The 24077-nt window shown below is 44.3% G+C and overlaps 1 protein-coding gene across 1 annotated transcript in view; it reads right to left on the bottom strand.

Annotated features, from left to right (window-relative positions):
* Positions 1-3980: 3980 nt before the first annotated feature.
* Positions 3981-24077, bottom strand: part of LOC104159990 (SH3 domain-containing RING finger protein 3-like) — a gene marked incomplete at its 3' end in the record, with an annotated part of 20658 nt that continues 561 nt past the window's right edge. Inside the window, exons 2-4 of the mRNA XM_009698036.1 lie at positions 11505-11605; positions 7530-7700; positions 3981-4231 (exon numbers count right to left, since the gene is read on the bottom strand). Coding sequence (XP_009696338.1) covers positions 3981-4231; positions 7530-7700; positions 11505-11605 — 523 coding nt within the window. The remainder of the gene's footprint in view (positions 4232-7529; positions 7701-11504; positions 11606-24077) is intronic.

Consider the following 24077-nt stretch of genomic DNA (forward strand, 5'->3'; position numbering starts at 1 on the left):
ACAGAGCACGGTTAAGCCCACCATGCACTGGCCCTTCAGTGGCCATTGCTGCCATGAGGCGCCAGGACCTGGCGGAGAGCTAAGCTTTTAGCCTTAAGCCAGGATATCTCAGGCTGCAAGCATTTTTGGCTAAATCCTAGAAATCTCTCTCCTGGCTGTGAAAGGCCTGTCTGCAGTCACAAAAATGGCTGGCCCTCCCTAGTGATGTGACTAGGGAACAACCTCACCATCCCTGCCCATGCACGGAAATAAAGAGCAAGCCTACTGTGTTTTTTAAAATACCTTATCTTGTTCCAGCTGAGCTGTTTTCCAAACCTCCAGGACCCCCTCCTAACCTGATAGGTTTTGGAGCAACGCAACATGGGACCTAAGGGGTTAGCCCAGACGATCCATGCCAACTTCACAGTCAACAATTACAAAGGAATGTCTCTTGTTTCAGCCCTAACAAAATGATCAACATCACATCACTGTGCTGCACAAGATAAATTAAGCAGAAATCCAGTGGAGGATTTCTGAGCTCAGCCTCATCTCTGCCAGCAAAGTCCCTAAGGGACAATGCAGTGCCTCTTAGTCTTGCTGTACAACCCTGCCTACAAGCACTAGGAACCAGGAATTAGCGCTTGTCTGTTTAACGGTGACTGTGACACACCGCCGAGGTCAGCTCTCCAGGGATTCGGGAGCCTGTTGCATACTTCATGTTACAAAAAGTGTGACAGAGCTCTAGGTCCATTTCCACAATGATGCTGCCTTTGACCTCTAGGTTGGTTGATTGTTTAGGTGCAACCTACGCACAGGTCCACTTAAAGCATGTACAGACCAGAAGCTGAGTCCACACTCAAACATTCCCTCACCTAAATGATCAATAGGAGGATTGGCTGGAAAATGCCCATTTCACAAATTATTTCAAGGTTTCGTAATCTGGTTTAGTTCTGCCTGAGAGCAAAATGTGAACCTTTGAACATTTTTCTGAGCACAACCTACTCATTCACCCCACAATAGCCCCCATTTTGGTCAGAGCATTCACCTGGGATGTGAAAACACAGGATCTGGTCCCTGTGCTGTTCTCCTCTGTGGAAAACAGCTCTGGGAAGCTGTCTATTCCCTTTGCAACCTGAGCCAGGACAAGTTCATGGCTAAAGCCTGGTTGAACTACATCCGTTCCTGACAAAAAGCTTGGTGTCCAACAAATCAAATTTTCTTTGACCAAGAAGCATTTTCCTGGAAAATTTCTGACTCACTCTGATCTGTGGTTTTCTTACAAACTCATCTGAAGGATATATTTTTACACAGGACCAGCTGGAGTTCACTCAATCTATAACTAAACAACAGTGCTAGAACAACTCAAATCACTATTTTCTGTTTCTATGGTTAACAGCAGCACCCATTACCAAGGATCGAAACGATAAGGAGTGCCATTAATCATACTCGCTACGCCAGCTGAGCACTCCTGCCAGGAGGGAATTTCATCCCCCAGCCTTATGCCCTGTTACCCAAAGCAACACCGAACATGATGGACCAGTGATTATCAGATTAGCACCTCCAAAGTTTACATGATTCTCCCTCACAGTAACTCCTTGACTCTATAACATCTCTTTTCATTAATGTTGCTCATAGCAAATCAACCAAACTACCATTAGCCAGTCTTGAATTTGATGTGATTTTACCATGTAGCATGAGAAAGGACCTTATAAGAAAGGGCCAATAAAAGTTGTTATTGCAGCTGCCTTCAAGACTGTTCTTACCATTAGTTACCATTTCCCCCTCCCTAGATTACCAAGAATATCTATTGGAAAGTGCAATTCCTTTCCAGAGAGCCAGACAGGGCACCACTGGTTATCTTGAAGTGATTCCCTCCTTCTGATTTTCCTGTTTGGAACCTGTGTGATGAACAACAGAAATCTAATTTTCCGGGACGGTTAAGCTTGCAGGGTCAAGGTTTTGAACTACTGGTTGTAGGGAGCAATGGTTTTCCTAAATTTGGAGGAAAAGCACAATAATGGAATTTCACTGCATGCAGAAGACTGATTTGATATTCATATTAGGTGCATTACTTCTTTCATATAGGACTCGGTGTTTCCAGACACAAAGGAAACAAAAAACATGAGAAACAGTAAAATAAATGGCCTGAGAAAAATCAACTCTGAGCAGAGCTCTCACATTTTATTCTGTAATTTCATCTGCTTACTGTTACAATGTATGCCTTTGCTCTGGGATCTCTGGATCTGGACTGTGCTGCATCAAACATGCTATTAATTAGCAATGCTCACTGAAGGCTATTTTTGTTCTACACCACTCATATTTCATTTTGGGTGTATTCCTACATTAGTGGCCTTGTGCAAAATTGATTTGTTACTCATGTATATTGCAAGCCAACAGAAACGTGATTTGAATACTGCGCCAGCTTGCCTCTCTTGGAAAGCTCTTCCAAAAGTCAGTGTGCGTTGCCCTGTCCTGCAGGACTAAAGAGACCTTTTGAGGGGCTCTGGCTCACAGGATACTGGTGAGGACATCCCTTATGGAGAAAAATACTGATAAATATGAAAAATTTCCTTTATATATCCTGGCGAAGGTTTATTTAATTAAAACAACAATATCTCATGAACCTTCTGGAAGGGCTGGAGAACTCTCTGCTTAGGAAGTTTTGGAGCAGGTCTGTGGTCCCTGGATCACCATACCTGCCAACACCTTGGCACTTTAAGATGTCAGAGTGACCTGGAGAAGCAATCTTAAATCAGAGAAGCTGCCGGAGGTGTCGCACAGCAGTGCTGTGGAAGGAAGGTGTGGGGCAAAATGGTCTGTCACCCCAGTTTCAGGCGAGTCCGTCTGCCTGTTGGCAGGGGCACAGGAGGCACCAGGAGCAGGCGGACGCTTCCTGAGAGCCTTGCCCAGGAGGGGACGTTTCTGCCTTTGCACTGCGGGAGCAGAAGGGCTTTTGGAATGGTGTGGCTTGAGGGGAAAGCAGCACTTTCTGAACTAGGCAACAAGAGGATAAAGTGATTATTCCCCAGTGTGACTCGGATGCCGTGTAAAGTCCTGCCACTGTTTGTTGAGCAGAGGAGTCTGCACTGTTCGAGATTCAGGTTCACATGTGTTTGATTATGTTTCCTTCCCTTTGGTCTGGGCTGTGTAAGAGGTGAGATCAGATGGCCATGATAGTGCCTTCTGGCTTCAAAAGGTCTGAAACCATGACTTACACCGCAGTGTATTTCTCATTTGTGCCTGCTCTGTTTCATATCTCAGACCTCAGTTTTCAGCAGTCACAGTCCTTACTCGTCTGCCTTTGTAAACACAATGGCTCACATCCCTATAAAATATCAGACAGAAAATGTTTTAAATTTTGCTATAAAGTTCCACCACAGGATTAACTTTTACTTTATTCGACATCAGAGCTGTTTAATATCAGGGAAAGGGGAATAAATTGTACTCTAGAAAACTGTGCTGTACATCAGAAAGGGAACCTAGGAAGAACAGAGGCCTCCTGGTGTGAGAAGCTCTTATTCTCATTTAAAAAAAGGTGGCAGTATTTTTCAGATCTTTTGCTTTATCAGTAACACCGGGTCCTGTTCTGCCTAATAAATACCTTTCATCCCTGAAGCCCAATGAAAAGCTTGATTTTAAGTCATGTATTACTTGCCCTGCGATAAGGGCAGTATTTTTCCATCAGCAAGCCAACCGGACTCAGAACTGTTAATCTCCTCAGTATGCAGGGTGCTTGCTTTCACTCAGATAAATTGTATAAATATTTGTAAACATTATAATCTATTTCAGCTGTAGCAACAGAACAATCTGATAAACACAACGTGGTTCCCAGAGATCAATAGAAGCCCATAAATATTACAAGCAAATAAAACATACTCTATTCCACATTGACTAAGCTGGGACTAAAACGAGAAAGCAAGTTGTGGGGCCGGGCAGATCCGAGAGGTTTGCGCTCGAGGGTTAGGACATCAATCCTGCCAACGCAGGGCGAGCACACGTACCCAGCTGCATGGCGTTGCGGGTCTGGCTGGCTGGCTGCTGAGCTGAGTACCTCAAGCAGTTATTCAGCTGCGGAGAGGCCGTCTGTAGCTGGGGATGCGTCTGAGGAGCGGTGATAGGAACAACCGGTCTGACAGCCGTGGTGGCATTGGTGTGACTGGCCCCGATGGGGTGGATGGCTCCTGGGGCTCCTTTTGCTGCTGGAGCTCCGCCAGCTCCGCTGTTCCTGGGCTGCCCAGCTCCCACTGGCACCCTGTATGGAGACAAGGCACAGCATAAGCATGCTGCAGGGACCCCGATACCCAGCCACAGTGCTGATAAGCAGTTACTTAGGGGGTTCACCCTCTCAGGTGTTAAAGTAAACCAAGATATAGATATATATTTATCTTTATAGGTCACAGTCGCAAGCATGCTGGAGGATGTTTTCACCCCTCTGTCCTATGGGAAGAAGTGCAGGGTAAAAATGAAAAAGATAATTTTTCTCATCACTTTTAGTCTTAAGCTACATTTCTGTCTGAATAGTTTCTAGTAAAATCACAAATCTAAATTCAGAAGAAATTGATATCTCCTAAATGTCATTTTGTGTGTCAGAGGCTATTTTACAGGTACTAATGCAGTGACAATTAAAAGAAACCTAGAGATCTTGTTTTAGGACCAAACCTGCATACAGCTCCACAGGGAGCAAAAAAGATGGGTAACACCAAATCTGTGTGTGGCTGGTGAAGGGGACTGAAAAGCGGCAGACTGGGCAGGGCTTGGCTCGGCTGAACACTTACCCTACCGACGTAATCAGCCCTCGCTTAGACCTGCTAAGGAAAGGCAAAAAGGAAGGGAACGCAGCTGACCTTACTGAAAAGAAATCCAAACAATAATTGACCCCTCATTCACTGCTCCCTTAAACTTGTATGCGTAGTTTGTATTTCATCTGAGCGGCTGGGGAGACCTCAGAGGGAAGGAACGAGGCTCTTTCTCCTATGCAACGAGCTCTGCCTAGAGCAGGTCTTAGTCCTCTTACCACTGAGCCAGAAACTCTGATCAGGGCAGAGGGACACTGGGGAGGACAGAAGGACATCAATGGACAAACTCAGCTGCTGCTCAGCAGCTCTTTCTCTTTCTTACTCAGGTTCCTGAGTAAATTCCTTCCCCAGCAGTAGATGCCACGAAACAGAGGGATCACTTTATGCTGTTCTCTCCCGGGCTGCTCCATGTGCCCAGGTCCTCCTCCAGGAAAGGACAGCGGAGGGGATATGATGCAAAACAAGGTACAGCAGAGGAAATGGGAATGAGAGAGTGCAGGGGGTTAGCAAGGGAGGAGAGGATAACAGAAAGGGTACAAGACCAACTTATGGGGAGTGGGATTGGGAGAACTTCTGTCACCCCAAAATTGTTCTGTGGGAACACAGAGAGGAGAGAAGCAGAAAGAAGGAGTATGCTGAACAATCTGGTCTGATTCAGCGGACAAGGAAGACAGAAGAGGTAATCCTAAGAAAAGAGTGGAAGGGGGAACAGCCTAAAGAGTGAAATTCTGATAGAAAGAGACCAAAACACAGGCTGGAAGATATGCAAAAGACAGGCACCCCCTCTGCCCAATCCCCCCTCACCCCAAAATCACAGGAGGAAAACCAACACTGTGGTGTCGTTGACTCCACTCCTCTCATTGTGCAAGGGTTGCTTGGACTACATTTTGCTAAATGAATCTGATTTTTTTTTTTTCATCAGCGTCCAGGTAGGGAAAAGCTGGGAATCCCACCAGATGGAAATCTTGACTGTCCGTCATCTGCTGTGAAGAGCTGGCAAGGTAGCAGCAAAGTTCAGCTGGAGCTGGCTTGGCCATCTGCACTAGCTTGAGTTTGCCAGAAAAGCACACCTAATAGTCCACTGAGAGCTCTGTTCAGGCAAACACGCACACCGACAGGTACAGAAACTATCTGTGACTCCCACAGAGCTGGATAGATGTTAGATGTGCCAAATTTTCTCTAGTGCCCTGTGCCTGTCTGTCCATCTAAAGGGTCTCGTCCTTTTTCCACCATGCTCTGCTCACATGTGTGCTTTGGCAGCTTATAAATCTAGTTCGGTGCTATTAAATTCATGGGCAACTTCTTTTTCTCAGGTTTTGTAGGGAGTGGCAGAAAAACATGTATGAATCTAACTGTCTGCTTTGCTGTCAAAGGGGAACAAAGTAAGTTGAAAGTGCAGCAAATAGGAGATTTTGTTGCTATCAGATTTTTCTTGCTGTTCTCACTGAGGGTGATTTATACAGGAACTTAATTAGCTCACAGGATCATAAATATAATCATAAAGCTGCTTTTGGGTTTTGTGGAAAGCACTTTTGCCCTTTAGCATTTGTCTCTGTTTTGTTCTAGCTGTGACACGCTGCATTTAATATAGTCTTGCTGATTCAGATCACTAACACTTCAGCACAAACTTCTTTACTAATTAAGAGCTGAAGAGCCAAGGAGTGAAGGCAGCCAAGGGGCTCTATAAAATCAGGTAAATATCTTTAGGTTGATGAACAGTGAAGAACCCATGAATTAATGCTGGGGTTTTTTTTACTGAAATGCAGTATTAGGACTGTCAGCAGGCTTAGTTATCGTCTTCTAATCTTCTCTTAACTTTTGGTCATGCTCAGTCCACATATTACAAACTTGACATAAACTGAAGATGGAACAAACCTGGATCAATTTTTCAAGATCAACACTGTCTGAGTTGTGAGGTGCCTTTCTCTGGAGAGGAGTGAAAAGTGGTGGAGGCTGTGTGCATGTGGGAGGAGAGGCAGAGTATATGAGAGGGACTGAGTTTGGTTTGCAAACCCACGGTTGCCTTAAAGGAGACAGGGGCATACACAAGGCAACATTCACCTGCAAGGAGCGTGTGGGTCAAAACAGTCTGGGACACACTGATGAACTTTCTCCCCAGCTTGCAGACTATTTCAGAGTGGGCTCTAGATCAGAAACAACCTTTGATTTGGTGTTGCCCAATACCAAACTCCGACAAATGGCTTTCCTCCCCAAACGTGCTATTCTTTCCTTCTATCATCTTCTGCAACTGAGACAGAGGTAGCTAAAAGCAGACAATTTACTGAACTCTCCTACCATTTCTGAGTTTTCATGGTTCAAACATTAGTCTGGATCCAAACAATCCAAGATCTTTGATTTAAGAAGAACAAAATCTACATGAGGAGCTACTGAAGAGTAGACACAAGCATTCCTTATTTTGCTTATCCCCATTACATGTCCAGTAGTTTTATAACAATAAAAAAGTCATTAGCCAACTGATTCTTTACAACAGTAAAACCTGGGCTCATCAGACTTTGTGAAGTCAGAGGCTGTAAATGCCACCATCTAACACAACTAGTGAAGGCTTCTGAAAACATGGATAGCTCCAATGCTACAGCCAGCAAGTTTCATTTCCCAAGTCTGCAATGCCAGTAGAAAATTTCTGGAAGGGGAATGTGATTTAAGAGCAGAGCCATGTTGTTTTCAGCACCCTCCAGATGCAGAATCCCTCTCAGCCCCAGCTCAGGACTATCCACCTTGGGCAGTGGTCCTCACCTTGAAACAGGCGTCACGTAGTTACCCGGGAAGACACCGGACATCCCACTTCTCAGAGACGTTCCCTTGAACCAGCCGTCCTGGCACTTCTCAATGACCCGGTACATCTCACCTTTGCGGAGCTCCAGCTCGTCGTTCTTCTGAGGCTTGTAGGCGTACAGGGCTAGGTAGCTGCGGGGAGAGGTCACACAAGAAGAAAGCACACGGCTGATGTCAACCATCGCTTGTGCCGCTTCGACCCCAGCCCCACAGAGCAGAAAATGAGCAGAAACACTGCTCAGAAATGGTGGTTAAAAAGGGACATCTTTACAGCACACCAAACAAGGAACGACAGAAACAAGATCAACTGGATGCTAAGACAATAAGGGAATAACTGATCAGATTAAAGGGAGGGGGGAATTTAGAAATTCATAGGACATTACACTCAGGGCACAACCAAAGCAAAACACTGCCACAAAGCAGCACTGAAGTTAAGGACTTAGCAGCCGTTTCAGAAGGACAAGGCAATCACAGAGACAGCCAGAGTAATCCGGACTCGAGGAGGAAGGCTTTGCACAGCCTAACATCTGGATGAAGTATATATCCACATGCTTCAGGGTGGGAGCCACCTCTACGGTGGATTTTCAGAAGAAACTTTTCTTAAGGTAGGCTATTTCAAAAACATTTAAGGCAACTGTTCTTGCAGCTTCCTTGATGCTGTTTATGCTGGGCAGTTTTAGAAACAACATACCAAACTGTTCGGATCTGGTATGGTAATTCTTGTATTATGCGGGTAAAACAAAAAATGACAGAGGGCCAAATTCTGCAAGGGGATTTTTACTTGATTTGTCTTTGGATGTTTTGCATGCAAGCACTCTAATAAATCTTTAATAGAGGACCCAATACGTAGAACTTTTCATTTATTTAATTACAGCTTTTATTTATTCCCTTTGTTTAGAATCTTTCTTTTTATCTCTGTCTTGTTCTTCCGTTACTACTTTAGGGACGTGTCTAATGTTGTGAAATGCCTACAACTTAAAGTCCCTAAAGATATTCTCTCTGTTCAGAGAGATTTTTGTTGAAAACTGAGAATGATTGCTTGCACTTTGGGGAATAATGGGAAGTTGGGATAGGATAGCAAGAGTGCACACACAGAACAACACTTCCTTTATAAATACCAATTTTTTTTTCCTAACTGTCACCTTTCTACAAATACAAAAAGGGATTTCTGATAATTCTTGACCAAGGTTGTGTGCTTCTTGAGGGTTTTTTTTATTTGTGCTTTACAGGCAGTGCAGAGAGATTAGGACAAATGGGAAAACCCAGGAAGTGCATTTACACTGCAAAGTGCAGCAGAATGCTCTTAGGCGGGGGGGTGGGTGAGAAGACACTTGCTGCCCACCTTATAGCAGTGAACCAGAGAAATAATGAAAACTATAACCATTGTGATTGTAGACTTGCAGCCAATAAAAATGATACATGGCTTTTTACTTCTGCTCTCCAGGAAATATAATTGAGGAATAAATCCTGTTAGTTTTCCTGATTCTACTCCTTTATCTTACCAGTAGATTTCCTTATTTTTATTCTGATGGCAGTAAATAAACAGCAGTAATGAGCAGAATATGAAATATTTGGTAAGAGCTCCTTGGGGCATGCTCAGGCTGATGTGCCTGGCTCTGTTTACCACATACATGGGGTACAAAGACCTAATCAGAAACTGTATTTTATTAGTCAACAGATGGGAGAAACCATCCTGTACATCCTTTGTTTAGCCTATATAATCAAGTGGCCCTGAGCAGGTCTGTAGCTGTTCACCTGATGAGGCTAAATATGAACTGAAGAACATTCAAACGCATCCCCTTGACATGAAATAAGGTTGCACGCTTCAGTGCTAATCCTTCAGCACTGTGCTCTGCTGGGACATTACAGAAAGTGCCAGACTGCACGCACTTGAGGGAGCAGAAAGCGGGGCTTTGACTCCCCCTTCTTAAGTTGCTGCTTACACAGGGCTCATATTCAGAAGCTATGGGTAAAGCTGGGGGTCAAGGACAGAGCATTTTAGATAGACTCACTTAGCCCTTTCCCCAAGAGGCTACTTCTAATAATGTCATTTACAGGTTGAGGTGCTGGAAGAAGGTGCAAAGAAAATTACCCTAAGTGGATCATAGCCTGACTTTCCCTTGCAGCTACCTCCAGCTTGCTTTCTGTTCCTCCCTGTAAATTCCCCCAACTCAGCCTCCTTACTGAAGCCTGAATATCCAACATCACAATGAGCCTGAACGTCCTCTGGAGAGAGTATCAAATTCCTTGCAGAGGCTAAAAGAAGGTGTACAACAGCCCAGCCTGGACTCCATGCCAAAGCTGACCAACTTCTGTATGGCTAAACTGATGGAAACTTGTAGGTGATAACCACACAGAGTGACCCTGGGACAACAGAGGTGATCAGGGCTTTCTTGGTGGACTGGCAATCCCGTCATCTACATGGGGCAACAAGGATGCCCATGCCTGGGGGTTTCCTCTATTAGTCTGCAAAGAGGCAGGGGCTTCTCCAAACCCTTGGACACGTTTCACCGTTCTCTAGATTTTAGGTGTGAAACTTCACCAGCAAACTCTCTGCAACCTCGAAGAAAGTGTTAAAACAACAATCTGAAATCTTGCAAAATGTAATAGCAAGTTATTCTGGGCTACGTGAAACGGTGAGGCTAAGAGTTAGGGAGCAGGACCTAGAAGAAGCCAAAATGTTTATTAAAAGTTCCCTAAAAAAAAGCCTAAGCAAGAAAGTAGCTCATGTTCTTGGCCTTGGGGAGCTGCCTGTGACTCTACTTATCATGCAGAAGCCCCAGGGTTCTGTCTAGGGTTGTACCTCCCCAGTTCTGCTATAGCTTTCAGATAACGCTTCCTCTTTGACTGGAACTTGGCTCTCAAATGCAAACTGACAGACCGGATTACGAGGCTGCTTCACAAGGGAGACGACAGGAGAAGCATGGGAGGGAGAAGGGGAGGCTTGCTGAGGCATGGAGGCAGGGGCATTGCCAGAGAGCTGGAAAATGTCCTGATTCAGCAACTAAACACTGGAAATATCACCAGTTACTGCTTCCTAATCGGGGCAATGTTTGAAATAAATTTGTGCCCCACTATGTGCCACACAAGCTGCCCAGGGTGACCACAGGGTGACGACGAGACCTCTCTGTGGGGAAGTCAGTGATGTGGGCTACCCCTCAGGTATGAAGGTCTCACCTTAGTAGCCAAGAAGAGTTTTGTTTTGGATCTGTTCCAACTCGCCTACTCTCCTTAAAGCAGATTTGCTATGTTATTGTAGGATTTTATTTGTGAATTCAGACCTTGTTTTAGCCTTATCATAAAACCTTAAAATGCTGGTGTGCAGACGTGTGCGTGTCTGTAGTTCTACTGCTTTCACAAGGTATATGTGATGAGAGGAGAGGGTTCAGAAAAAGACAGGTACCAGATAAACCAACCAGGCTAGAAGAGATTTATTATAATGAAGTCTACCATTTTATTCTGTATCTAGTTAACCTTCTGTTATTCTACACACTATTCAATAAGCCCATATGCCCATGATATGAAGTTCATTTGTTGCCTTTGTTTATGGCACAGAAAAAATGCAATTGGGTCATTTTTTCTAGTTAATGATGAATGTATCAGGTGTTTGATTGCATGGGACTACACCTTTTTAAGAGCTTTAAATGAAGGAACATTTTCCTTAGCTGAGAGGCATTCTGTTTCTTCACAGTGATTCATACAACTGTAGTAAACAAACCAGGAGTCCAAAAGGGCTCACAGAGAAAGGGGGAAGTGTTGCCTTTCTCTACGCGTTTTTCAACTTCAGCAGAGGCTGAGTCATGTATAAAATTGTGATCTTTCTCTTCTCAGAATGCTCCTGAGCTGGGATTCAGGCTTTCAGGTTTTAAATACATGCACACACTCACACATGTGACTGGAAACAAAGAGTACGCAGTGATGAGATGAGCTGCTTACATATTGAGGGGGAGCTGGACCTTCGGTGGTGTTCCCTGATCTCCAGTTATTGCACTTGTCCTGGGACCAGCCACTGTGGCTGTTCCAATCGAAGATGAATCCTGAAAATATACAAAGAAGAACATACAAGGATTAAATGAAGCCTGCCAGTTACTAAACTGCTATGGGGTGAAGGCACAGAGGAAAAAAAAATCACATCTTTTATCAATTCCCAGACTTTCTAACTTCACGATACTGCATTAAAAAAGACAGCTTTTAGCCTTATGCATTCCAAAAATACACTTCTGACACAAGGGATATTAGGTTATTAACAGCATTTCCATGTACCTGTCAGAGAAATTTAGTTGTACCTTGCATGCAGATCTTAAAAGTTTTAGAGCACAAAACTACTCAACTGCTTTGCAAAATCAGCTCAACGTGTACATCTCTGCAATAGTACCTTCTCCGATAAAAGTAACTTTTTCCCCTCAAAAGCTTGCTTTCAAATTTGTACTCTTTTTTGTTAACGGTTATGGATCTATGGAGAAATATGACGTAATTTCCAAAATGCGGTCTCATTTCTGTGTACCGCTTTTATCACCAGGAATATTCTTCTCCTTATGAAAAAGGTGATAACACAGCCCAAACCAGGAGTACCTCTGAGTGGAGAAAATAGGAGTCCACTCCACTTCTACCACAGAAAATAAATCCCCACTCCCATATAGAGAACTGGGCAGCTATTAATGTTGAAAGGCAATTCTAAACGTAATCATTCATTTTTCAAAGCTTAATGCTCAGCAAAAGTATGCAGGGCAAACTCTTTTGAATTGTCTCACCAAGTCCTCATTCATCTATGTCAAAAACGAATCCTGACTGGAAACTTCTCCTGAAGTAATGCCAAGGCCTGTAGCAACAGATCTTTGCTGCAAAGACAGGGCAGAGCCGGGCTGATGGGACTTGTCATGCTCTTCTTCAGCAAATGCTGCATGCACATCCATATGCAGTATGGCTCTACAAAGCAGGAGTTAAAGTTTATGCACAAACTGCAGGTTCAGACAGAGCCTGTTACACACAACAAAGATCCTGGGCAGTTCACAGACCTCCAGTGCGGCTTTTCTGTTTCCAAATGCTATCTAACAAACAACAAATATTGATTTATTTTGGGAACAGAAACATGGGGTCATTTTCTGCACTTACAAATGACACTGAACTAAACCAAGACATACAATGCTGCTTAATTAATGGATTTCAAGGTCACCTCATTCCAAAGAAGCTCACGTAACTATTCCAGTGTCATGTCTCGATAGCGCATTGCTAAGCTATATTGCTTTGCTGTATATTAACACCATATCATTAGGAAATCATGCGGTAAAATACGAAGACACTGCTCTGTGATTCCATAGCTTTTGGCAACAAGCAGCAAGCTGTCTCCTCTCTCACTGACATCTACGCTCAATCATGAAGTTGTAGTGACAAGTACAACTCCTTTTTCTCATTATTTCCCCTCACTTTCTGGCTGCTTGCTCAAACAAGGAAGGTTTCAGGCAGCTTTTAGTCTTATATGTAAAAGTAAGCGTTCTTTCCAGTTCTGTGACTAAGGCTTTATTAATCCTGCCTGTCATGTCAGTGGGATAATATCAATTTACAGAAAAAAGAGCCAACCACTCAAAAAGGTAGGGGTAGCTGGAGAATAATCCCTTGTTAGTCATTTTGAGCTGGTTAGTGGGGTTAGGGATTGTGGCAGATGCTGGGCAGAGAGACCTGGCAGCCGCCTCATCCAAGAGGTAAGTGAGAAATCGGCTGTTTCAGTCTTCTTCATGTTGTGCCACCAGTGTACGCCTGCTCTCAGCCAGAGAAATTGCCTTCAAGAAAACAGAAAACAGATCGGTCCCCATCCCAAACAGCCTGTAGCCCTCCATCCCAGCGCTCCAGTCCTGGGACTCATTCCACCAAATCTCACTAATACCGACGACACCACAGCTCTGGGAGCTGACCAACGCTCCCAGTTCATCCTGCTTGTAAGACCCGTACTACCCCTTCCTTAGCCCCGAGGACCCTGTCCATGCACACCCCAGCCAAGGCAGGGTTGGCGGACGTGCAGCTGGACCAGGCAGGAGTGCCCACAGCAGGCAGCCTGGCCTAAGCCAGCCTGGCTCTGCAGAGACCAGCTCAAGCCCAGGGAGCAGCATCGCTGTCTAAGCAGCATCTGTTGGCCTTTTTGCACTGACGGTGGTGGCTTCTGCGCCTCCTGTATTACTGGTACCACGAACCCAAGTACTTTCTATGTGCTGTTACGCTTGTACTGACATACAGTCCTAGGGATTAAGAAATCATGTAATTGTCATTCGCTGTTGCCAGATGACAATGTTGCTCTCTTCCCTTGAATAATCCCGAAGAATTCTGCATAATCCTGTATATTCTCTATCCACCTGACATTCAGTTTCTTGCCTATGGCTTGTTACTGTAATATTGCTGCATCTGGTGCCAGCCTGGACCCTACATACCGTTCGTTTTTGCCACTTTGCACAGCCTAGTATCCCATGCATCCAAACTCTAAATCAGTGCCGGCTTCCTGATTGTGCTCCAGTTTTTCTTTAGCTGCTCTCCCCTGCAGGCAGTGACATGACGGTGTACTTGCCAGTCTGCCTATGACCCTGCTTTTCATCATCAGGTTTTACTCCACAGGACCCCCTGGCCTTCCACTGCATTGAATTCAACTCCGCCGTTTGCATCTTGGCGTTTACTGTCACACAAGTATTCTGCTTTGCAGCTTCATCCGCCTCTGTGCTCCTTGATGAATTCTCTCGGCGGCTGCCTGATTGTTACTGTGCATCTGAATGTTCACCAGCTTTGCATTCAAACTACAGTCTCTGACACAGTTGGTGAAGGCTTTCTAAGCCTCCTCCTTTAAGCCCTTTTCTCTCTTTTATGTATCACTAACTAGCTCGTATTATAAGATACAATATTGCTGCATTATTTTGCAAGAGAATATTTGCAATAAGATTTTGAAGGGACTGAATTTTGTGAAAGAATGATCTATTTCTTCATACTTATGATTACCTTTGTTGGAAGTTTACCTTTCCACCTTCCATTCCTACAATTTCACGTGGGTGTCCCCAGCCACTGGTAACACTAATAACCTTCCTGGACAACACAGCAGGTCCTCCTCTATCACAGCTGGTCGCAGGGCTTAGTTTGTTTTCCTTCTTTATTTAGCCCTGGACCAGGTTGTAGTTTCACTATTGTGATCTGAGGAACAAGGTATTAAACATGTCCTCCTTTCCTCTTCATCTGCTCAGGGGAATGGGAATCTGAGATGATGCTCTGATTTTTTTTGTTCTCTGCTTTGATACCTTTTGGGAGGTCTGTGTGTCACATCCTTCCTTTCTGATGGCACATCCCTGTGTGATCCACCTTCCTGTGGCACCAGGCACGCAAATACAGCCATCACAGCACAGGCATTACACAGGGAAGGCTCAAACACTGCAGCATTTGTGTCTTAATTCTTCTTCCACCTCTGCTACTCACCGTTGCTAAGGCTCACCCGAGAGGGGACATCTCTGACAGCCAGGTTTTTAAGAGGCATGTGGGCATCTATTGATAAAAACAGGCACCCTGCAGAGTTTTCTCAGGGAGGAATTAAGAAGTACTTCACTGATTCCCATGGATTTTATTGCAATCTAAGTAAAAAGCGCCACTTCTGAAAATGCCATTTGGTGCCCTGCTCTATACTTATGAGTCTCTAATGCCTTAAAACATTTGGCCACTGAGTTTCCAGACGTGACCTGCTGGGTAATCACACTGTAGCACACCTCCTGATTAGAAGGCTATTTACTGTAATGGTGGCGTGCAGTTTTCTGAACTAGACACTGCCAACTCTCACCCCATTTACTTAGGTCACCCAACAGCTAAATCCGACTTCTTCATGCTCCCACTCCAATCTGGCATCCTCCGAGTACCACTCACCACCGCCGATGTTTTCAGCTCAACAGCAACAGCTCTTCTCTTCCAAGGGACAATACAGCCCCAACTGCCAGCCAGCAGGGCAAAGCGGCTGCACGAAAGCATGCTGAAGACCACCTATGGATACCTCTGCACTAATTCCTGCTTCTTTGGGCCCATCAGTAGCACAGCAACATCACCCGTACTGTGGAAGGCTAAATCTTGAGTAAAACTCCGGGACTATACACACAGGCACAACGATGCTGCACGACAGATCTCTCACTCCCAGCTCATGCTGTGCCGTCTGTTTTTATCACCAGCTACTCTGGTGCAGTGGGTGATTAGATACTCATGGGCTGGGTAGTGATATAAAAAGGACTTTTTGCTTTTTGTCTGTAAACACAGCAGCCTCCTTACTACCACTGAAACACAACTCCCTCCTCTCCCCCCAGCACTTACTCTAATGTCTTACAGAAACTCCTAACTCATGCCTTGAGGCCTCCTTAAAAATTGTCTGTTTCTTCCTCCCAGTCTCTGTGTTGGCCGTTACAAGGAGACTTTACGCAAGGACCGAGGATGAAGAAGGGCTCTGCACAAAGGTATCGTGGGACTTGGCTAAACTTGATCTAGTCCTAGCAGCAGTGTGGTCCTCTGGAGCAAAACAGCAGCGGAGCACAGGGTCTCTGCTCTTGGTCCCCACACAGCATTTCCAACACCATTTTTAGATGTTCAAGTAAGTCACAGCACCAGGCACTGCTCAGGTGTCAGGCAAAACGACGAGAGCCAAAGCTAGCTGACAAACACGAACTTTGCAGACAACTGAGGGTCAGCGTTTCCTGGTGAGAACAAACAGCCCGACTTCCTCAGAAGTCACCGCGACGTGTCTAAGCTCAAACGGATTTCATTCCTCCTCCAACTGCTAAGTATTATTTGCAAGACAACTCCAGGTGCAAGAGAACTCCAGGAGCATCAAAACAAATTGCACTTTAATGTATGTAATGATATATTCCTACTACAGTTTACAGCATATACTCATGGGTAAATAATACACTGCTGAGATGTTGCTGCCTCTTGTGTCAGCTCTGACGTATATTTAAAAGCAACCAGCCTGGCGAAATATTACTGACAAGCCCACAGAGACCAGGAAATTAAAGGTAATAACCACTTATCTGGGTCGAAACTTCATCTCAAATTCATTCCCTTTCTCTCTTCCCATCCACACGCCTATGAAAGCATAAGAATTAGCAGTCTGGACATCCAGCATAAACTATCTTTTCTCTCTCTTGTAGATTTACTTTAGATTTTCGCCAGTAGTTTAAGGCCACGTTTGTGGTTTAACTTGAAAAAACATTGTGCCTGTAGGGATTTGTGAAGTGCTTTGCAAAAGCACAGGACTCAGTCTTGGAGGGGAATAGAAGTCATGAAAACAGTGATAAAACTAGGAAGGGAGTACAGTGATATTGCAGGTTGCAGCAGCCTTCACAGAAAAATAATTGCTGCTGCTATCAGACGAATGTTCTTATCATCTAGAAAATCACGAACCAGAAATCTCTATTTTGACTTCAAAGTAAATCCAGCACTGTCTCACCACAGGGCACTTATCACATTCATTAATTCACAGGAAAATTTCTTTTAATGTCTTGAATGCATATTTACAACTTACTTTAAATTTCTCCTTAATATTACTTTAAAATAAGAGAGAAATCCTCAGACATTCAACTCACAGAGGCTGACATACTGGAAATACCACGAAAAATAGGCTAACGGTCTTTAAGATTCCTGTGATTTGTTTCTCTGATTCACTGACTCCATAAAACAATGACGGTGGCGATCACTCCAGGTCTTAATGTTCCTAGAAATAATGTATTAGCACTTAATGCATAGTAGTGCCACCAAGTATTGATGAAAAATGTTACATGCAAGATCAAGTAGCCTCATCAAATGCTAATTACCAAAGTGGGAGCTGAAAAGGACTTACAAGTCTAGAGTAAGACTTTTTCTTCCATAATGGTACGTGTGTAAAAATAAACAAATGTGAATGGTAACAGCTGCAGCTGCACAAATAACTGCATAAATACCCAGTTCCTTCCTGCAAAAAACGGAGCTAAATTTATAGGATTTAGGATTTACTGAGGGGTTCTTACAACCTGTGAAGTATCAGTGGCTGTGGGCGAAGGTGAGGCAGAATATTATGCCAGTCTGCTCTAGCACCACGTTGGCTCTGATTATTTTTTAGTTCATAGTAGGTCAAAAACTCTAGTTCATGTCTTCTGTGAATAGCTCATGGAGCTATGCAGAGAGCTGGAGAAGTCACGTAAATGTATTTCCTGAGCTTCCATTTCCACTATCCTGCAATCTAAGAATAGCTGCAAGTTGGAAGAAAAAAAGACCCGAATATTTTTTGTCATCTTCTTCCAAATGTTCATCTGACATTACCATCCATAAAAGCACTGATTATTCTGGTTTTCAGCTTCTCAGTTCTCCCAAATGAGGGCTAATTAAGCAGCATGTGGATGAGCATCATGAGAATAATATTTTATTCAGCCTTGTTTCTCTCTCAGACTAACCCTTTCAGCACTGAGCACCAGGGTCTAGATCTCAACCATGAGGTTTTAAATGGTTTTACAGTAAATAGTTTCTTGCAATTCCAGGATCAAAGAACATGATAAATCAAATGCAGAGAGACAGGAAAGCTTAAAGTGAAAGCTTGACCTCTAAAAGATGTTAATTTAATCCCAAGTTCATAATTATCCTTTTGATAACTGCACAACAAACTCATGGGGATCCTGCGCAATGCCTCCGGTAGGAAGTCCTCTCCTGGGAGATAGTAGTGGTAAACAAATAAAAAAACCAACCCAAACAAACAAGCAAAGGAAAATACACACTGTAGTCATTTCTGTTCAAATGTTATGCATCTACACATCGCGTGTGCCAGATGGACAGGATTTTGTGGTATAGCGTAAATACCAGAGAGTGCCTTGCTTGCTCTTGAGGCTTCCAAATCAGCAGTTGACTGGCAGGTAGCGTAAAGCCTCAGGATTAGCCCTACGCAAAAATTATTTCAGTGGCAAAATGTTTTTGGGTTACTACCCTAAGGAGCATCTGGAAAAAAAATATTTTGTTTTTGTTTTACAGGCAATGGGATTTCATGCACAGTTGAATAACCCTTCTAAAGCACTTTTCTTCCTAGATTCTGTAAAAAATTACATTTTGTCATTCTTGGAAAATCTTTCAAAATGTATTTGTGATGAGGCAAATCATAGGATAAAGAGAAGACACTGTCTCTAAACTGGTAGCTTCTGAAAGGTGATTTTACTTTGACTTGGATTCTCGGTAGCTTATGTCGTCAGTCAACAGATTGAGTCAGCTCATGTGTCTCATTTGCAACAGTTTTGACAAATAATGTACAATATCCCAATATGCACAGAGTATATTCAAAGACCTATTGGTAGCCAAAATAATGCAGCTTACACGCCTGCCCAAAACTCTCTGCTTGAAAAAATGTAAGTCCTTCTCACCTACAAAACCCTCCACAAGAGTTCTTTATAAAAAGTTACTTAAAATAAAGATGCAATGAATAGGCAATGTTTGGAACTAGTTCTAAATAATTTTGAGTAGAATTGGGAATGTACAAAGACCATGAAGTAGTTTAGGTTAGACTTCAGCAAAGTCTCTTATGCTGTTTTCATGACGTAGTTTGATCTAAATGACAGAAACACAGGTCGGACTAATATTACTTCTCTTTTTCTGTTTTGACCGGCGCAGCCCCCTGAGATAGCTGCCCTGGGTTTCAGCTGTCTCACCCTCATTAACGGATGTCCAGTCAGCTGTCATTCACAGCCAGCAGCAGAGCAGGCCGGATAGGATTTGGACTCCAGGCCAAAGCTGAAAAATACCTGAGTTTCTCTCCTTTTCTCAGAGTCTGTTGTGCACTTGAAAATTCAAGGTTCGTTTTTAGTCTCTTGATTTTATGTATAATCTGTATGCTTCTCATGGTCAGCACATTTAGGTTATCAGCCAAGGCTCAACCAGAGTTCTGCTATTACATTTTCTCAGCTAAAATTCAGCACTTCTAAATAACTGATAAGGAGTCACACTTCCAAATGATTTATATAGCAAGACACTTCAAGGAACATTTTTCATTTCAAATACTGTCACTCCTTGGGACTGGGAACGTGCAAGACATTGTTCTCAGCTTTTCCTGAACATGTGGCCTCTGGTTAGGAGCCTGTACTAACACTCGCAGATACAAACGGACTTCTTGTGCATGGCGATGAGTTGTTCAAAACACACACAGAAGTTCCTTCTGCGGGGGGGCTCCTTTCTTCCTCACTCAGCTGTTATCCTGGTGTGCACAAAGCCACACTTCATTATTCATGAGATGCATTTTCTGTCAAAAACCAGGGGATTTGGAGTAGTACTGACCTATGACCTTTCCAAATAGCAGGGAAGAATAATTCATAAGGGGTGAAAATGGAAGCAAGACAAGCCATCTGAGGCCTGGGCACGATTACTGTCCAGGGGGAACCTTCCCTGCTCCCCAGGGAGTCTCAGTTACGAACTGCTCCTCTGCACCCGTAACCTAATTCAGCTTCAGCTCCATCACAGGCCTGCAGCGCTACTTACATCTTCAATAAAAGTCCATTTTGCCAGCATGATAGGACATTCCGCATGATGGACACACACTATTACCTTTTAGATGGAGATCTTACACTTAATGAGCAATACTCAGAATGCAACAAAAAGCATACAAGAAGTAAATTTGGCTGCAAGCAAAATTAAGATCCCAGCATGGCATCTCTGAAAATAAATGCTTTGTATCCTGGCTATTGTGGTCTTCCAGTCACTATTTTATTCAGCCGAGATGTCTTGAAGTTGATTCTTCTACCTTTGAGCATCCCTAGGTTTGCGGTCAATGAAGATATTTCTTAGACCATCACTCATTTTGAAATGCGTCTTGGCTTTTGGGAAACAGTTAGATGGTTCTGCTTGAAGAACAATGAATATATTATGGAAGGCCTACAGTCTTCAATTATTAAATTAATGATATGCAGAAGTCCTTTCAAAACATGTGATTTCATACTCTAGTCTGCATGTCAGTGCTCAATATGCATAAATCTGTGCCCTCCTGAAAAAGCAGGAGGCTTATAATAGTCTAACAACTCATAAAAGCAAAAAACATGTCAGCTCGGCATGAAAGTCTGGTTTCAATTCACAAAAATTGACAAAAGCCACAGGAATATAGTACTGTGCATGAAATCACTTCTAAGGGGTGCAATATATTCCACATTTACTGAAATATCTAAAATTTGCACCTAAATTTTAAGTTCCTATAGTAAGAAGCCTTCAATGTCTCTGTTTCCTCTCACGTCAGCAGAGAAAAAGCAGGTGCCCCAGATGTAGGTGCCTCAGGTCTACAAGGAAAATGGGTGCTTGTTTAAGAAGACTGTTTCGCTGGGCATCAGTTGGTTGCCTGAGGTAGGGGACTGGATGCCGTTCAAGAATTCCTGTAATTGAATTCTGCTTGTTCAAAGGACAGGCTACAGGAAAACTGTGTCAAACTTTTTAAAAAGGTAGAAACCGCCCTGCAAGCTAAATACCGATCCTGATATGTACCAGAGCAGCTCATACCTCCTAAACTGAACAAAAATCCTTTATTTCTTTTTATGAGGAGATCTGTTAAATAAACAGTGACGAAGGACCTGGAAATTTCAAAGACATGACATAAAGACACAATAAACCAAATTTGGATTCTAATGGTGAACGAAAAGGCATAAATTTGCTAGATAGTCAGCACTGAAACTGTAAACTTGTTGTTTCCCCTATAACAAACATGCTCTGGCTGACTTTGCTGCCGCAAACTAGCAGGGGCTTGAGAAGGTTACAGAGAGAACCACTCAAGGGTTGTGACGATGACTTGCAGGGCAGAGATGTTCCTCTTCAAGTGAGGAAAGGAAAGGTGAGACACATTTCTGTGGCAGAGCTCACCGGTAAGCCTGGCACCTCCTACCAACCTGCCCATGCTCTCAGCAATGCCCCTCAGCACTTCCGAAGCAGCAGCAGAGTCAGTTTGCAGATCGCCAAGATGTCAAACCCCAAACAAGACATACAGGACATTTACCTTAAAAATGCCAAACACATTTTAGAACAAAATGATCCGAAGACAAAATTCTCACTGCCCTGAATACCTTGACGGAAGAGCCCAGGGGCCCATTGTTTATGCTACTTTGGCTGGCGCTCAGCCACGTGAATAGAAGAAAAATGCTGAACTGATTTTCTGTCTAAGGTTGCAGCATCATTAATTGTTCCAGAACCATGTCAGGTCTTAGCAGATGGCAGAGAAGGAACTAAATTTCTGACATTTTTAATTAAAATGTGACCCTTATTATTACGGGATTAATAGTTATATAAATATAGCTATGCAATTTTAATGTGCAGTTGATAAGAGGCAAATTCTGGACTCTTTGTAGACCTGACTAAGCAGGCTAAAAGCAGGTGAATTCATGTTAGTAGCTCTTGTGATTTTATTGATGGTCTTACAACATGAAGTATTTTTTTGAAGCTGCTCCTACAGTCAAGAGAGTATGGTGAGAACTTCAGCCCTGCTTTTTTTTTTTTTTTTCCCCAACAGATTCACATTCCTAGCAGAGTTTGCAAAGGAAAATGTTTAAATCCCTCAAACCAGAAAGCAAACAGTAAGGCTCCCCAAAGCAGTGATATGTATTTGTACATGCAAATGCCACACTTGGAGCGACCGGGTCCTTGGAGCTGCATTAACACTTTCTGACAGAGGGAAAACTCTTTTCACTAAGTTTGATCTGAACCACTGACTCTTTCCTCTCCTTGGATTTTGGCCAAGACAGTTTTGGCCAGCAGTGATGGAAGCATGAGCTCAGCTGCCTTGTCTACAAACCAGCTCTACGCCCTGAGGCAGAAGAACCACTCCCCAAACCTGTTCCCACCATGGACACACTGGAGTGGCTTCATTGCACACCAGCCCTAGCTGTGCTTCTGCACCTGGCATCAGTTACATGTCTTCCCATCTGCTGCAAAGGACCCAACCAACCTTCCTGCGGGCTGGATTTCAACAATCATAACTTGTTACAGCGAACACGGGGCCCTTCTCGTCCCCTGCCACTTGTGTCCAAATGCCACAATGGTCTGCAAAATGAGTGGGGTTTTGCATACCAGTTGTTCTGTTAAAATGAGGGAGAATAGTCAAGGCACTTTCTGCTTCGTGGTCTAATTTTTGTGGTTTACTAGCTTAGAATAAGTCTTCACATGACTCTTGCAAACAGTGTTTCCCTTGACTAGCACAGGAACAGAAAAGCCGCAGTCTGTCATATCTCTGTAAAGTCCAAATGCGTCACTCAGAGTGCCAAAACCCTGGGTGTCATTTACTTGACAAGCTTGGGACCCTCACTCATGTCTAGTGCTTGCGCAGTTTCACAGATGTCCCAGTACCTCTTGGCACAGGCGCTGCTTTGCGTGGGGGCCGTATCCTCACCTTCACCCTCCTGCTGAGGGCTGAAAGGAGGGGGAAGACCTCACAGCACAGAGACACTGCCTGGAAAAGGTACGTGGAAGAAAACGAGTTAAATTGCAGCTGGACTGAGCTGCCTCTCTGCCTCCTACATATGGATGGGCAGCGGAGGGAGACTAGCAGCTGAGGCAGGAGCAGAGGGTTCTGCTCCCCCATGGCAGTGTCCCCTCCGCACGCCGTTTTGGCCGGCACCGTGGCACACGTTGGCATGCACGCAGGCACCCTGCCTTCCCCCATGTCCTTGCAAACCTGTGCTGCAGGGGCCTGGGGGCTGATGTCATGGGTGGCAGTTTGGCACAGCCATTGAGGGTCACCTGGCGGTCTGGTGCACCACACCGGCTCCACAGGGCAGACCCACCAGCGCTGAAAATGGACATAAACAGCCATTCCTGCCCAAAGCAGTCCCTCCAGTTTGCAGTCCCTCCAGTCTACACACATACCAGCATGGGCGGTGGCTCTAATGTGGATCGCTTCCCACTCCATACCACTGCAGGGGTGGGAAGTGATCCACGTTTGTCCCTGTATGGGGACACGGGTGTGAGGGGCAGGAAGGCATGGCCAGGGAGAGGAAAAGGGCAAGGGTAGCCCTTTTCCGCAGAGAAATGATGGGTGGGAAGACCCTGCCATGCTTGGGTTATCTCAGTGCTAGAAATCAGCGCAGACCTTGAGGAGCTGCTCCGTAGAGGGAACCCGTGGCTGCTACTCCACACACCAAGTGTGTAGATGACTGAGCAGGTAGGATGAGGCAGAAGAAGTTTGGGACTATTATTATTCTCCATTCTCTTCTACTCCTTCTAACTGCAAATCACCACTTGGATTCCCTTATCCACAGAAACAACAGGCATTTGCAAGGGATTTCAGTGCATCCCTGGTGAGCTCGGCTCCTGTTTCTGCCAGGCCCGCAGAAGCAGCCTCTCGGAAGCTCCTTTTGGGATCTGTGAGGATGACCAGGATGCAGCTCCTCTGCCCCCTCCTTCGAGAGGGGGGAGGACGGGGGGCTGCACCCGCAGCACATATGACGGTTTAAAACCTCCTTGGGTGTTTCTGAACAGCAGCTACTTGCTGGGTACACCACTTGTCAAAGTACAGCATATTTGCTTATCCTCCAG

This window comes from Cariama cristata, unplaced genomic scaffold (assembly GCF_000690535.1).
Source record: "Cariama cristata isolate BGI_N322 unplaced genomic scaffold, ASM69053v1 scaffold42833, whole genome shotgun sequence".
Classification (NCBI taxonomy): domain Eukaryota; kingdom Metazoa; phylum Chordata; class Aves; order Cariamiformes; family Cariamidae; genus Cariama; species Cariama cristata.